The 16,151-nt window shown below is 41.1% G+C and overlaps 1 protein-coding gene across 3 annotated transcripts in view; it reads left to right on the top strand.

The window, feature by feature from the left end:
* The window catches only part of LOC133488900 (ephrin type-B receptor 1-B), a 196,271-nt gene that overhangs the window by 132,450 nt on the left and 47,670 nt on the right, over window positions 1-16,151 (top strand). For 2 of the 3 annotated variants that reach the window (XM_061797414.1, XM_061797412.1), the window contains exons 5-6: window positions 668-1,003; window positions 14,308-14,432. In XM_061797414.1, coding sequence (XP_061653398.1) covers window positions 668-1,003; window positions 14,308-14,432 — 461 coding nt within the window. The remainder of the gene's footprint in view (window positions 1-667; window positions 1,004-14,307; window positions 14,433-16,151) is intronic. The other variant, XM_061797415.1, reaches the window with a different exon arrangement.

Here is a 16,151-nt window from a genome sequence, read left to right as displayed (position 1 = left end):
TCAAATATGGTCTCCAGGGAAGTCTTACCCAACCTAAGCAGCTTTGCTCTGTGAATGGCCATGTGTGCCATGTTAGGGCCAAGATATCGGTGAGCAGCTTGAGGGACTCCCACATGCACCGAAAAATCTACGCAGTCATTTGAACTCTTAAAGTCTGCACTCCAAGTGGGTGCTGGCAAACAAGTCCCTTTTTTAAAGCAGCAATGAATCTGAATGCGCCACTCAAGCAAAGCACTTTGTTTTATCGTCCTGTGATTTTTTATTTTTTTTTCCATGAATATCATTTTGGAGGTTTTGCTCCAGCTGTGTGCTCCTGGGGAGTGAATGGGAGCGTGACTCTCCAGAGCCACTTGGATAAGAATACTCCATGCAACACTGCATTTTGCTAAATAACCAATGTTTGATAGACACAAACGTTTCGCGGTATGATCCCTCTGGGTGTGAGTGGAATAAATTAGCATTCAAATTGTGCTGGAGAAAGAGGGATAAGATGAGTGGCCTTTGCCAACAACATGTTACGCTAACTTAACCGACCCAATTGCACAGAATAGAATTTGTCATCGGCAAACATGTCTTTTACTTTTAGATTCCTTACAGTGTGACTTGTTCTCTGTAGAAGTCCAGGATTCACTGGCCTTTGGCTTACACATGCCGTGTGTCTCTACAGGTGTCCCATCCAGCCCGCGAAATGTCATATCCATTGTGAATGAGACGTCTGTGATCCTCGAGTGGCATTCTCCAAGGGAGACGGGCGGCCGCGGCGATGTCGTTTACAACATCTTGTGCAAAAAGTGCCAGGCCGACCGGCGCTCCTGCTCCCACTGTGACGACAATGTGGAATTTGTCCCTCGTCAGCTGGGTCTGACCGAGACCAGGGTGTTCATCAGTAACCTGCTGGCGCACACGCTATACAGCTTTGAGATACAGGCTGTCAACGGCGTCAGCAATAAGAGCCCCTATCCGTCACAGCATGTGTCTATAGACATCACCACCAACCAGGCCGGTAAGTGGCTGAAGTGACAAGGTGTGATAACTATGAATCTGGAGTAATTAGCCTTAAGTCATCATTTACATTATGGTATCTGTCTTTGGACAATATTTGCAGCCATGTCTCTTACCTCTTGTTCCTCCTCACAGGGCAAAAGTAAGATTTAGTTTCAATGCATGTGTGAGAAATTTCAATTCAGAATACCGTTTTGCACAGTGTGCATTTCAGCGTCTCAGGTCACAGCACAGCTGACTGCAGTGCCAAAGGGAATTTACATAGCTCAGCTGTGAGTAATAACTGTTAGGTTTGAAGCAAAATCGTAGCTGGTTAGCTAGCCAACATACAATATAAGCGCCCTCACTTACCCGAATCAAAACAAAGGACTGGAAATTTGATATTCCGACCGTATCTTTGACAGGCGCCATATTTCCTTCCTTTGTGGTTTATTTCTAGATCAAACCAATTATAGCGATAGCCCAAGTTTACATATTTCTCCAGGCAATAGTTTTTTTTTTTGTTTTGTTTTTTTTGTACAGGGGTAATATTTATAAATCCTCTTTTCCTGTCTTTGAGGCTCACATCTGTAGCTTGCAGGCTGACAAGTCTCTTTGTTGTTTTCCATTGGTCTTTGCTTAATGAGACTTAATTTTGAGTGCAGCGCCGCACAGCGAGTCTCCACTTCTGCTACCACAGAAGGATGCACCTCACTCAAAACCTGTCTGTAAATTTTAAGATTCACATAGCCCCACACGCGTGATCTCTGAGTTAACAAAAGCAAGAAGATGAACGGTCTTTGTGGGGTTTTGATGCTTTCACGTGTTTTAAATTAAATTGTGCATTCATATGAGATTAACACTTATGAGAGTCGCATAAGTGTTATTGGTCATGGTTTGTATTTCTAGCAGGTCGGGTCAACTTTACGGTTGTGCACCAGCTGGGAAGGTTCATCTCTGGTGAATACTTTAATATCAGCCAGCCTGCAGGAGACCATCCATCCATCCAGCCATCCATCTATCCATTTTCTGAGCCGCTTCTCCTCACTAGGGTCGCGGGCGTGCTGGAGCCTATCCCAGCTATCATCGGGCAGGAGGCGGGGTACACCCTGAACTGGTTGCCAGCCAATCACAGCCTGCAGGAGACCTTAAGATAAATACATGCAAAACAGCTTCTTTTTTCAGGCTGTGTTGCAAGGTTGTCAATCCTCCTCTTTTATTTACAGTATATGCGTGCTTGTACCTGTGGTGGAGCTTCAGCCAACCATTGAAATGGACCTTCAGCATATACTTTCTGGCATTTTGTTTGTGTGTGGGTGTGGGTGTGTGTGTCGAGGACGTTGTGTTGACTGTCCTTTTCTGCTATAGACTTTTTCATGCTCCTGTAGGTCTGAAACATGCGCAAGGACAGAAATCTATAAGGCTTTCATGGTAAAATGGAGTTGCAGTGAGGTGAAAGATGAGCCATAGTTGATGTATGAGGTGATGTATACACATATTTAGATTTGAAGATTCCTCGTTATCGCTCTCCATTAAAATTGTGCATGTCACACTTCCATTCTTTTTTTCCAAGCGCAACAAAAACTGTTTTGCAACAGTTGCAACCACAAAGGACCGTTAGCCGACAACTTAGGCACCAGAAACGTGTAGTAAAGCTTTTTTTCATACCATACACTGTCAATAACCTAATATGGCACTTTTGTTTATTAAAGCAAATAGACATCACTCTTTTTGTAAAAAAAAATAATAATAAATAAATGTTTAGTCTTCACAAGTCTTCAAAACAACATAACTGGGGGAGGTGTGTCTTTAAGAACAATGCTGGAGGTAGCTATAAACATGTTTTATGGTTGTTTAGCTACACATGAAACATAAGAGCTCTCATTTTGTTAAAAAGTCAAAATCATCATGAAGTTGATTTAGGGTGACAGGCAGCATACAGTCTTTATCTTGATCTAATAATGAACAATGGCTGATGTCTTAAAATAGTAGGTACAGTACAGGTCTTAAAATGCAGATTTGCTTCACATTCTCGAAAGACAAAAAAACAACAACATAGAACCTTATTTAAAATTGATGAATAATTATGCCATATGTGAAATATGATGGATTTCATGACTAACTGAATTCAAGAATTAGTCAGAAGTTGGAGGGAAGACCCAACCAAACTGTGCAACCATGACAGCGAAATAGGCCTTATTACCAGGGTGGTCTAATAGTGCTTTGACAGGCTAATAGCATGCTTGACAGATAGACGGAGACGAATAAATGTCAGTGTCTATTATCGAGGTTGGCTGCAATAATGAAGTGTAATCTGCCAAGCGTCTGACCTGCTCTTTGTGGCCTTTTGTTGCTAGGTGATTGCATTGTTCCTGTTGCATAGGGGGAAACTGATGATGCAGAAATCTTTGGAAAGGACATATTAAAAGCATCAAAATCTATGCTCAGCATGGTTCGCAAAAACATGTCATGTCCTCTGAAATTGTTCCCTGCAATTATGTCATTGAAATGAAACCTCTTTTGGCATTTAATTGGAACCTGACACACCAGATGGTTTGTTTCATAGAGAAATTTATTTCATAAATCAATCTGGAAAAGAGCCATGCACTAGGAAAAAGAACGAAACAGGGATGAACGTCACTGCTATTGTGGGCCCGTCATTTCAGCATGTAGGTGTGCTGCACTGCCAAACTTCAATACAAACTAGGGATATGCAGTTGACTAAATTTCCTTGATCGACGATGGGAAGAATAATTATATATATTTTTTGTAATAATATTTTTATGGGAGAGAATGAATTCTCTGAACTCTTGTTTCCATGCCCGTATTGCCTTAAGAAGAAGAATGATGCCAGAAGATTTGTGCCACAGCGCAGGTGTTCACGGTCGCTCAACTAACCCAGCTGACTTCACGCTGTTGTTCTTTATACAGCAAAGTGAATCAACAGCGCCACTGCTGGTTGGAACCAAGTTGTGCGCTCAATTTGATCTCAGTCGCCTAAAGGTATGATTAATTAAGAACCAATTCCACACAATCGACAAAAGATGCTATTTTGTTGTTGTTACTTTACCAGTTTGAAGCGTTGCAGATTAATTTCCGAGATTATATACGGTGTTTGTATATTGACTGTCTTGTGTGTGTGTGTGTGTGTGGGGGGGGGGGGGGGGTGATTTTACCGTTCATCCTTTCCCAAAGAGCTGTGACTTTTAGTACCATACAAGTTCTCCTGGCAATATATCTGTATTTTAAGATTATCTTGACTTTCATTTGCATCACCTCATCTAATGATAATAAAAATATCTTTCGACTACCCGGCCAAAATAAACCTCACAGGGTTGATCATTGAGAGCGATACATTGACAGTCCCCACCATGAAATGAAAGCTAAGTGAGGGTTTATTCTCAGTGGTTTCTGGCCATAAGAAAATAGTTGTGTGATGTCTTTTGGAAAGTAAAGAAACAGCAAATAGGTCACATCAGTTAGAAATATGAGTATGCATGGGAGGAAAAGGGAAGATGGCAGGAGAGGAGAATAGGAATTAATCAAAGAGGGGAGAAGAGTGTTTAAGGGATGTAGTGAGAATGACTGCAGAGGCCAATGAAACTGCTCTAGATCCCACCCTATGTCTGGGAGGATGGACTGATCAATAGTGTGATTTCGGAGTTCATTTAACGCCTGTACTCTCCAAGAAAAACATAGCCACACGTGCCGTAAATAGTCTTTTTTATTCTACACCCATCTCTTTTTAATCATCAACCCCTTTCAATAAGGCATACAATTTATTTTTTTCTCTCTCTTGTCTATAGACCTTGAGTTTTTAATCACAACAGCACGATTCATATTTCAACCTTCAAATCAAGACCCGACAGCATAAAAGTTGTGGGTTGCCTCAGACAAATGTGTTTGGAAGACTGAAAAAGCCGAAATAGAATATAGAGACTACAAATACACCAGGTCTTACTAAAGATATGACTTCTTGTGTAATCCCTCCCAGCCATTTAACCGACACCGCAGTCTGAAATGCAAAGGGTATTGTTTATCCTTTACACTCGTGCAAAACTCCTTCCAGTCCAGTTCCAGTTAGTCTCTTCTTTTCAGACTAATAGGGCACATTGAATATTTCTCTGAACTTACTGGCGCATCATCCTTGACCTATATTGTGAGCCAAATATACCAAATATAGCTACAATCTTCTATATGGATCCTCTGTCTGAAGAGCTTTTCCACCGCAACATCTCTACATCCTCAGCCATTGGAGAGCAAGTCTAACGGAGTATCTAGCGAGGTACAACTATGTGACATGCTGGACTGAATTCCAAACAACCACATGCATGAAAGCAATCTGCACTTGATCTTGTTTTGAAAGTGAGGCAAGATGTTCGATATACATGTCATAGCAGACATTACAGTATGTCTTTATTTGGTCTGTTTGTTCTCTCTCATAGCTTTGGATCAGAGCTAGAATATTCAAGAGTTTCATCATCTTACTCACATAGTTACATGTGATGATTGTGTCCGAAAATTTTTTCTCAATGAACTGTCTTTATCAAAGTATGCTAATGCAGTGTTCAGGTCCTCCTGATTTTAGATGATCTTACTAGCAGTGGTTTCTTAAAAGAAATCAAGATCACTGTATTAACTCTTTTGAAAGAGATCTGTTACCATGTAGTTACGGTTGGTGTGGTCCTCTGAGCCTTCACTAATAGGCATGGCAGTTGTTCAACCAACACCTAACACAAAAAAGGTCAGCACGTTTGCAGGCTGCACTCTTCTTCTGACAGGCTGAGCTGCCATTAAGGCACGACTTTGTGCAGTGATGTGCCAGAATCACAAACCACAGACCACAATTGCAACACAGCTACAATAACTGGGCTTGGCAGCTGTACGCAAATAGGCTGATGTTTTTTTTTTTTTTTTTTTTTTTTTTTTTTTTTTTTGAAGGGATCAGATGAGCAATTTCCATACTATTTTCAACCCTGTATCTGTGAGCAACTGAAGCGAGCATGAACTTCAAGGTACAACTTGTGAATTTGAATTCATCATCAGTTATTTGATAATAAGGCATTTGATGTTTTGTAGAAATTACGTTCTTATGATCTCGTGACGCAATATGTTATCATAAATCGAAGCGTGCTTGTCGGAAGGCTCCCAGGGCGGCCACCTGTGTCGCGGCTTCGGGACGGGAACTAAGTCGCCGCCCGAGCGGAGTTAATCGTCCATTTTGCAGAGCATACAGTAATTTGTAGTCGTATAAATATTTGCACATCGCAAAAGTGAATGTTCACTCTTTCTTCACTACATTTGACTCATTTAAATTTACTTCTCTCGCTCTCCCTCTGTCACAGCAAGACACTGAGAGGCTCCGACTTTGATTAATGGTGAGCCAACCTCTATATTAAAAGCCCAGGGGCAGCACGTTGGGCCAGATAAAAGTAGAGCACCGTAGAAATGGATGGGAGCGGGACAGAGGAGAGTAGGACACAGTCACCAATCATTGTCAGCATCACTGTCCCCGGGTGCCAGTGGGGGACACACTTTAAGGGGACAGTGGTGCGTCATTAGACTGATACTAAACCTCGTGCAGACAGACTGGTTCTTTTCTCACAGGATACAAGGGCAATGTAGTTTAGAACGCCATATTCAGAATCAGTTGAATTGTATGAAAACAAATCATTGACACTATAAGATACTGCGAGCTACTGCTCCAGATATACTATTTACTGTACAATACAAATGTGAGTGTATTTGCGGAGTGTATATTAACATTAACTATTAGCTTTTCCCAGGATCTTTGTTAGTTTTAATGTTTTCTATATTTTCACCAAACAGTAGGCTTCAATTCGGTTCTCCACTGTATGATTCAAATCCTAATCACGGCGGCAAGGTCATAACACCCTCAGCTAATATCTTGATATTATAAAGGAAACAGCGATAAACCTGATATTATATATTACTGCTTGGTGACATTACCCATAATCAACCAATACAACTGGCTTTGATTTCTCTCATTGGAATAATGATTTAAATGGTTTCCTTTGCCTTTATTCCTTCCTTCCTTTATTCCATTTAATTCAATCGTAAGTGAAACGTCTCATTCCACTGATACACAACAAACTGAAGCTAGACAGAAGCGTGCTGAAAGTGCGGCATTACAGGTCAGATATTTTCAGATCCTTGACCATAGAAATAACAGAAAAAAAGGTGTACCTCACCAAACAGAACTGAACTGAACCATACTACTTGTTAGCAACAGTCATTGTGTTCAACTTTTGTCAAGTGCATATCTTGCGGGAACATTCATAGAACTTTACATGAATAAAGCCTGTGATTTTGCCACACACTCGCAGGGAAATCATACCATTGATTGCTGACATTTACTGCTAGAGAACATAACCTGTATCTTTTTGGTCCTGGAAAAAAGTACAAGCCATTAACTTTGAGTTCAATAGCTTATCATGTGGGATACATTAATGTAGAATCTACCCTGTGGGACAGAAGCGGACTATTACTGTATCACCAAAGACTGTGAATAAAAGATGACGTCTTATGAAAACAGTCTGTTTAATTCTTGAGGTTTGGAAATCACAGAATTGCATAGATCATTTTACACTTGAGACTTTTTGTGAGTCCCGGGATGCACATGTCATGGAAACAATGAGTCCCAGCCCTGGAACAATGAGTCGCTGCAATTTATCATCACGGAATAGTTACAGTAATTCTCCGCTACATTACCGTTCGTGCTTCCCAGTCACGCTATATTGCAGGTTTTTATTACAGTTGTTACTCTATCTTTTATACAGTTTGTACAATATTTGTGTTGGCCATTGCGCTTGTTCTTTCTCAATATATTATGTGTTTAGGCCTGCCACGATACCACATTGTTTTACAGCGATATATTTTACCAAAAACTTTAACGATAAATGATAGTATCGTTGATGTTTTTTTTTTTTTTTTAATGTCACTGATAGAGCATAATAAAGAATTGTACACATCTTACAAATTCTGCTGCCCTGGTAATCAAACATATGAGCACAACTGTGTAATGTTCTCTCATCTACAAAATAAAAGTAGGACTGGATTTCATAATAAGAGCAAATAAATAAAAAGAGAAAGTTATCCGTGTTCAAATAAGAAAAATAAAGTTTGAGTTTACCCTTTTCTATTTTGGCATCTTGACACATCAGTGAAGTCTCAAACAATTTTACATATTTTAACAAATCTTTCACATATATGCACTTTTAATAAGTGCTCCGTGTAGGAACGTCCCACGGAGAAGTATAAAAAAAATTACACTGACTGTTCCATTTTAAGCACCGTTTGTTCCAAATGTTTTCTTCCTTTATCGGTCATTGATCTTTCTCCTTCTTTAACTCAACTTCCACACTGAGTCTCTTTCTCCCTTCCCTACTACGTTTCTCCTCATCTCTGCCTGGGCTCAGTAATTACGACCTAAGCTGCAGATTTGATTTGCTGAAAGGGGTGGCTGAACTCGTATATGATTGGTTGGTGGTTCATCACTACTGTAAAGCCTGTAATATGTTGCGGCGCCCCATATGTCTTGAGTCATAACCTTTCTTTTTTGGCTATGGTGTGGGTACATATGGGACTGCCTCTGGGTCTGGATGGGGACCGCCAGTTAGTGACCACTGTTTTAAACGATGTCGCCACAATTGGGTGAGCCAGAGCGAGCTGTTTAGCTCCTTAGCTCGCTAACTAGTTGGCTCAAGGGCTAGCGAACTTAATCAATAGTTAACTTTCCCTAAAATGTCCCAAGTGGGTGCATCTATAGAGCCAAAGCTGTTCCACCAGCGGCTCGCTGCGTCATGAGCAGCGCGCCGGGTGGTACCACAACAATGAAAATTTAAGTCCGGAAAAAAGGATCATGTCCATTGAATTTATGGGACAATAACCTGCCCTACCCTGCTTCTGACTGACTAGCACCAAGACAGGACTCATACTTTTAGGGGATAATGATTCGCTAAATGATCATGTGGCCCAGGGAGCCCTAACCCCGCTTACTGGAGTGTGAAGCAGCCTGAGAGGCTGAAGTGCTGCAAGGTGACGCTCAGCCTTCACACTCTCTGCCGAGGGTATGACGGAGGTGAGAGCCAAGGCAGGCAGATTCCACCGAATCCCTTTATACCGACAGGATACACAGAACCCAAATATTTGTTTCTATTTGCATTTTTAGCCTCATTATCAAGCACTCCAATCTAGAAATATTTACCAAAATTAAAGCTGTAGAATAGGCCATCTCATTCCAATAAAACATGGTTTGAAAGCAAAGATGCGGAATGAATCACAAGTTTATTTTATCCTTTCACAGAACTCCAGAGATCGTAGAATGTCTCTATGTGGGCGAAGTATGACTAAGAGATGGAAAAGAAATGGAGCAACCCCTCAGGAACTCGATAAAAAGGGACATTAAGTTGAGAGAGGATGCCATTTGTAGCCTTTTGAGCAAAGGACTTATTCAGAAAGATGGCAAGTTGAGGCCAGGTGGCGAAATGATGAGGCCTCAGCAGCAAGCAGGCCAAGAGCCAAGTGAGTGATCGAAGTAAAATGTAGAGCACAGGATTGTAAGGGACTGTTTTTTTTTTTTATGCCTGCAGACGGGGGTGTAATTTTTTTTATCTTTTCTAAAAATGCCAACACATTTAACTGAATATGAGCCACTGCAGAGTGTTTATTTAATCAAACCTACTTGTATGTTCACAAGTTGGGTTGCTGATGAGTAGGTTTGTTTGGACCTATCTCTCTTTGAATTACCATTTAGATTAGTGTCAAGTCAAATTCACTCATGGTGTTGTAGATATTTATTATACAGTGATCCCTGGTTTTTCACGGTTAATGGGGACCAGAACCACCCGCAAAAGGTAAAAAACCGCGAAGTAGGTTTTGCCCCCCCTAGGAATTTTCGTGTATCTGTATGTGGGTACCAGAATGTTTAAAATATGTAAACAGTATTTATAGTTTACATATTTGAGGTTTATTGTCAAACTAAACGTCAAACAAAGAGAAGTATACCTTTTGTATTCAAAACAACATAGCTTAGCCTTTCAGTCTGCTAGATAATTTTAACTCTAAATAGCATGTATGTTGTGGTGCTTTAACCCTTTAAGTAATTGATTGAACACCAACAGTGCAGCAGCACATGCAGACACACAATTTAACAGTACTCATAGTCACAAAGAATGACTAATATTAGTGCCATACTGATTAGCTGAGAGCTCAATCAACAGTATACAGTGATCCCTCGTTTTTTGCGGTTAATGAGGACCAGAACCCCCCGCGAAAGGTGAAAAACCGCGAAGTAGGATTTGCCCCCCTCAGGAATTTTCGTGTATGTGGGTACCAGAATGTTTAAAATATGTAAACAGTATTTATACTTTACATATTTGAGACAAAGATTACAACAGTACACGTATTTACTTAAATCTTTATTTATAAAACCTTATACAGTAATTAACATTCATCAACATTTCCAGTTCTGCAGCTGTTTGCTTCCTCTTTCTTGATGTACCGCACTGTAGATTCATTCACGCCATAATAGCGTGCCACAGATGCATAACTTCTGCCCTCTTTGATCATATCTAAAAGTTTCACTTTTTCGCTGATGGTCATCATCATTTTCTTCCTCTTGGGCACCCCGGAGGAAGCTTTCGCAGGGGCACAGCGCTTAGGCGGCATTGTAAGGGCTTAACTAATCCCAAAAAGTTATCACGAACACAACACTAAGATACAGTATGCGAGGCAGTCAACAGCGTGGACGAGACTGGCAAGACACAACAAGGGAACATGCTGGGGGAGGCTGCAATGATGCACACCCAATCAGCTCACGGGATAAATTCACTCATGCTCTCATTGGTCGATGTCGCGCCGGGAACCAATCACGCGCCTTGTATGAGTGCCCGTGGCATGTGCAGTACAGGCATGTACAAAGCCTCTGAGTCAACTCATTTCTTTGTTTGGCATGCAGGGAAACCCTCTCCCTCGTGCATTAACATGAAATAACGCGTCTTTCCGCAATATGGCTGTTGAATTGGCTGTATTTTTTCATTTTTATTTTTTGATGAATTTGTTTTTTTTTTATGAATATTTTGAAAAAACCCGCGAAGCACTGAAGCCTCAAAAAAAGTGCGAAGTGGCGAGGGAACACTGTATACTTCGGGTGTTGAGATATTTTACAATATTAGACTTAATTTAAAATATATATATATTTCAGTTCTCGGATTTAATCTTTATTGACAAGATTTCACCATAAGCTCCTTCGATGTTTTGTGGAACGTCGCAGTCTGCGATCTAAAAAGGCAAAGAGTGGAATCCTTGCTTGGTAAGTCTGTGACATTTAGGAACCTGACAGCCCAGCCGAGATCACATAGTAACACAACAAATAGATGCAAAACAAAACTTGTTATCAGTACCCGGGAAATGCATTGTTTCCTCACAAGCGGAGGGTCTAGGTTATTGGACTCCTTCGACGCTTCTGTCAGCGGTGACAAGACAGCACTGAATCTGTAAATGTCACTCGTGTAAATGTCTGCCAAGAGATAAAGAGGGGATAATTCATTCTGCGCTGGCATATGGCACCTGTTCCAGAGGGAAAAAAAGGTTTACAAACCCTCAAGTGTTAGTCTTAACGTCCTCTGGTTTGAAAGGTGACTCGTGTTTCTGCAAGTTTTTTGGGGGGCAGTGCTGTATTACACTAAACCTTAGCATTCCAAGAAAGGTACATATTTTCTACTTCATTTTGAAAGCCTATACACAATATGGATGATTGCCTACCTCTATCAAATAAAACAATCCCTAAGCAAAGGCCAAAGAGTGACTGGGTGAAGAATAGTTGACACAGTAAAGGACAACCTTTTTGGAATGAACAGAATCTTGCAAACTTACCTGGGTTAATTCAAGCAGTCAGCATGTTAATGTTGCTGAAAGTACATTTTGTAGCCAAAAATTACAATGGCAAAATAGCACACAAATACTGATGTTTTAAAGTTTATCCATCCATCTATCCATTTTCCTTCACTTATTTGGGGAAGGTCACAGGGCATCAACCTAAGCAGAGAATCCCAGACATTCATCTCCCCAGCCGCTTTGTCCAGCTCTTCGGAGGGGATCCCGAGACGTTCCCAGGCCAGCTGAGAGACCTAAGGCCTGTTTATACTCCCGCGGTCTCGCGGCCGACAACGCCCGCATTGCATCACGTGACCGACGAATTGGCCCGTGCGGCACCTCTGCATAGCTTGACGCGCACACTGCAAAAATTGTTGCTGCGGGTTGAACGGCGCGGAGATCATCTCTTGTGATTGGTCCGTTTTAGTCACATGCTGTGATGACGTACTCAGCGTGCCCCTTGGTTCCACATACCATCTACGCCGCCGCCTTCTCGATCGATTTTGCAGCATAATTAAACGTATCATCTGGGCATCTAGGTCCATTTGTTCTAGCAGACACGGTTACCATTGTTGTTGCTTTGTTCCTTGTTACTGAAAGGAAAGTAAAAACGGCTACTGGAAATGGCCAAAAAAACGCAGAGGAAACTCCACCCTGTGGTCTCAGAGCCAATACCAGCCATAGCGACACCCACGACTTGGAGGTGAACTGCAGTACATTTTCAAAAACTGTGCACGTGGGTTGCGTTCGAGTATAAAGGCAAACTACGCACGGGACAGCCGTAGTGACCTCACCACCGAACCAGAGAGGCTTCCAAGAGGCATCCTAAACAGATACCTGAGCCAACCTCATCTGACTCCTCTCGATGCGGAGGAGCAGCAGCTCTACTCTGAGCCCCTTCTGGATGACCGAGCTTTGTACTCAATGTCTTAAGAGAGAGCCTGGACGCCCACTCATTTCGGCCACTTGTACCCGCGACTTCTTTCTGTCACGAGCCACAACTTGTGACCATAGGTGAGGGTAGGAATGTGGATCGACAGGTAAACAGGGGTGGGAACTTATACTTAAGTCGATTTTTCAGGTATCTGTACTTTACTTGAGTATTTATTTTTTTGCCGAATTTCTACCTTTATTCCTTGATTTTTACCACAAATATCATTACTTTCTTCTTCTTACATTTTAAAAAATAGCTTATTACTTTTAAAACATTCTAAGTTTAGCGACAACGCGATGGAAAAAATAAATTGGGTCAAAACCAAAACGCAGGGAAACCAGAAGTAAGCTAGTCAAGCGCATGTGAACAATAGGTAGGCCCCTTTGAGCCGTGTGCCTACGGCGACGCTAAGCTAGTGGGGACAAAGTGTCGGTGCATTCCACATTTTTCGACGGCACAAAAACCAAAATACATTAACAAGGATTGTGTTGCATACGGTTGCACACAAGCCATACAATCACAACAAAGGAACTCAGAACTGGGAATGACCTTTTGATATTGTTAGGCTCTTTTTTCAAGTGTTCTGTATTCAATAAAACTCATGAAAATTGGTTAAGAAATTAGCAAGTTATGCTTTATTTTCAATATACATGCATTGCCTTTGCCTCCACCACCACACCTTATTTAGCTTACCTACATTATAAGATTATTATTGCCAGTATATATTAAAGCACCAGCAATGGTTTCGGTGAACCATATCAGTTTTTTAGAAAGCTAGCTTGTTGAAGTCTGGCTTGCTGGCAGTAGACTCGGTCACGTTTGAGCATGAACATATTTCAAACACATATTTCTGAACTGCAAAAACAAATATGTATTTGCAAAATGATTTTTCAACCAGTACTGAAAAGGAACTTGTAAGAAAGACACTGTAGGGGTCGGTCTCTGTCCCTCAAGGATCAAGCTACACTTCCATTACTGCCGAAAAAGTAACTATTTTTAACGTTTCCAAAAGAGTATAAAAAAACACTACGTTTAGTTATATGATCCTAGTGACAAATCTTTATACTTGTAAAGATTCACCAATTTATCAATTTTCTGAGACTTTGGTAGTTAATTTCTCTTCACGCTGGTCATCATGGATTAAACTGACAAATAAGCGATTGGTTAACTGCCTTGGTATGTTCGTTTGTGATGTTATCGTTAGTTCATTGTTCTACTTCTACCTCATTTTTGTGGCTCAAATTAAATGGCTGGCATGCTGCCCTGTACGTGTAATCAAAACTCCTACGTAGTGGCTGTGTGATTACTGGACAATTAAAGCAGACTGATTGTATCAGACAGTGTTTGCAAAAGAAGTCTACAGTATTTCCTTTTGATTATGATCATGTTGAGTTAAATTACCTTAAAGAGTCATATATCTTCCAAAGTTGGTTCAGGAGAGCTCATGAAAAGTTGATTCCGACTTACGAAGATCGTGTGTGTTTTTCTTTTTTTAGCTCCCTCCATTGTTCCCATCATGCACCAGATCAGCTCCACCATGAATAGCTTCACGTTGTCGTGGCCACAACCAGAACAGCCCAATGGTATAATTCTGGACTATGAGCTACGTTACCATGAGAAGGTAAGAAAATTGTTTTAATTGATTGATCACACTTGATTGGGATGTGTCTTGTGTAAGAAGCACTTCTGTTATCTTAAACGCTTCAACTATAGTAGACTGCAGTCACTCATGTGCCCATGTCCATTGTTAGTTGTTTTCGTCCTGAAATTCCTCTAGCTTTTTGGTGCCTTTTCATCCAAACTCTTTTGTCTCTCTGGATTGATTGAGATTGTTGATAATATACAGTATCTTGTTGTTTTGCCAGCAACTGGTTTTTGGCGTGACACTTCTCACCCACCTTCGATGGTACTAGTCTTTACAGATAATCCTTTATTCAAGACCAACCATTGGATACTTGGAGAGTATTTAAGCATCAATAAGCAGATATCATTAATAGCTGCTCGGTTCTAGAGTGACTTGAGTCCCAGCATGCATCATGGGCCTTAGGGTCTGGTAGACTTGACTACTATCATTAAAATAGTTTTGTCCTTTAACTCTGCCCTTTGTAGTCACTGTTTGGATTTTATTTTTCTGCCCCATCTTCTATGCCTCCTCTCTGAATCAATGCCATTGGTGTGTGTCCTGTGTAATTCCATTTTCACACACATCAACAACAGCAATAAATGAAGCAAAAATCTTGGCGTCTACCAGGTTGATAATGTCGTTTCATTGTGTTTGCTGCATTCCTCCCCTTGGGTTCCTGCTGCAGGTGAAGCAAATTTCTTGACTTGTGCTCTCAGTCCTCACCGCAGTGTGCACCAGCCTGCCCCACTGTGAAAATGCATCGCGTCTGAGGGGTGAATCACATCGATCCGTCTGCTCACACACACAATGTGTCTGCTTTATTAAGTCGCCAGCCCAACCCCACGTCGGCCTATGCTGCTCCAGTATTGACCTGTAGCCTTTTCCCAAGGCCTTGGGTATAACGATAGCAAGAGATCAGAGGCTCAGGCTTCTTTTTCTGGGCCCTTGTTTGTCCTCTTAAAGCTGATCGATAGGCGGTGCCATGTTGGTCGTGCACTTTTGCCTTTTACGAAATTTGGTGAGCCTTCCCTCATCCTCTGCTTACTGAATAATGGATGGAAATCCATAGAGTATATAAATTATCATGTGAATTATTCATTTCAAACTAATTTTAGCAAAGGTTCACGGATCAATATCTGTAACTTAAAAAAATATATGTATATTTTTTCCTTGTCATTGCTTAGTCAGCTCGTACAAACCGTGTTACAGCACTCCCCCACCCTTTTGTTTTGCTTTGTTCATGAAACGGATTCCAATCACCAAGGACTCGAGGAAGCTTATCTTCCAGAAAGCTTACTGTCATGTAAATAACAATTATACAGCCTCATATTAGTTCATGAATATCAATGAAACCTAATCCTATTGCTGTTTATGTAGCGCGTCCTCACACAAGTAGGTGAGTACAGCGTAATCACAAATTAAGGAATCACTAAGGACAGGATGACTAATTGCACTGGGATAATTCCGGTAAACAAACTCCACCATATTGAAACCACATTGATGTAGAGTCTGAGCTAGAACTGCACCGCCAGTATGAGTTAGTGTTTATTGTCTTTAGTGTCTTGTCGTGTTACAAGGCAGCAAGTTCACAGAGACCTACTTCAGTCCTGAGAAAGTTCCACACTGGTGGAAATTCATGATGCGGCGTCTTACTGACAGAAGTCGATAATGGAGGGAAGACTTTTGCCATGTCTATAAAACACTCCCTTGCACATT

The sequence above is a fragment of the Phyllopteryx taeniolatus genome, chromosome 14, assembly GCF_024500385.1.
Source record: "Phyllopteryx taeniolatus isolate TA_2022b chromosome 14, UOR_Ptae_1.2, whole genome shotgun sequence".
NCBI classification, from domain to species: domain Eukaryota; kingdom Metazoa; phylum Chordata; class Actinopteri; order Syngnathiformes; family Syngnathidae; genus Phyllopteryx; species Phyllopteryx taeniolatus.
Note: the sequence above shows the minus strand (reverse complement) of the source record. Positions and strands in the feature narration are given on the sequence as shown.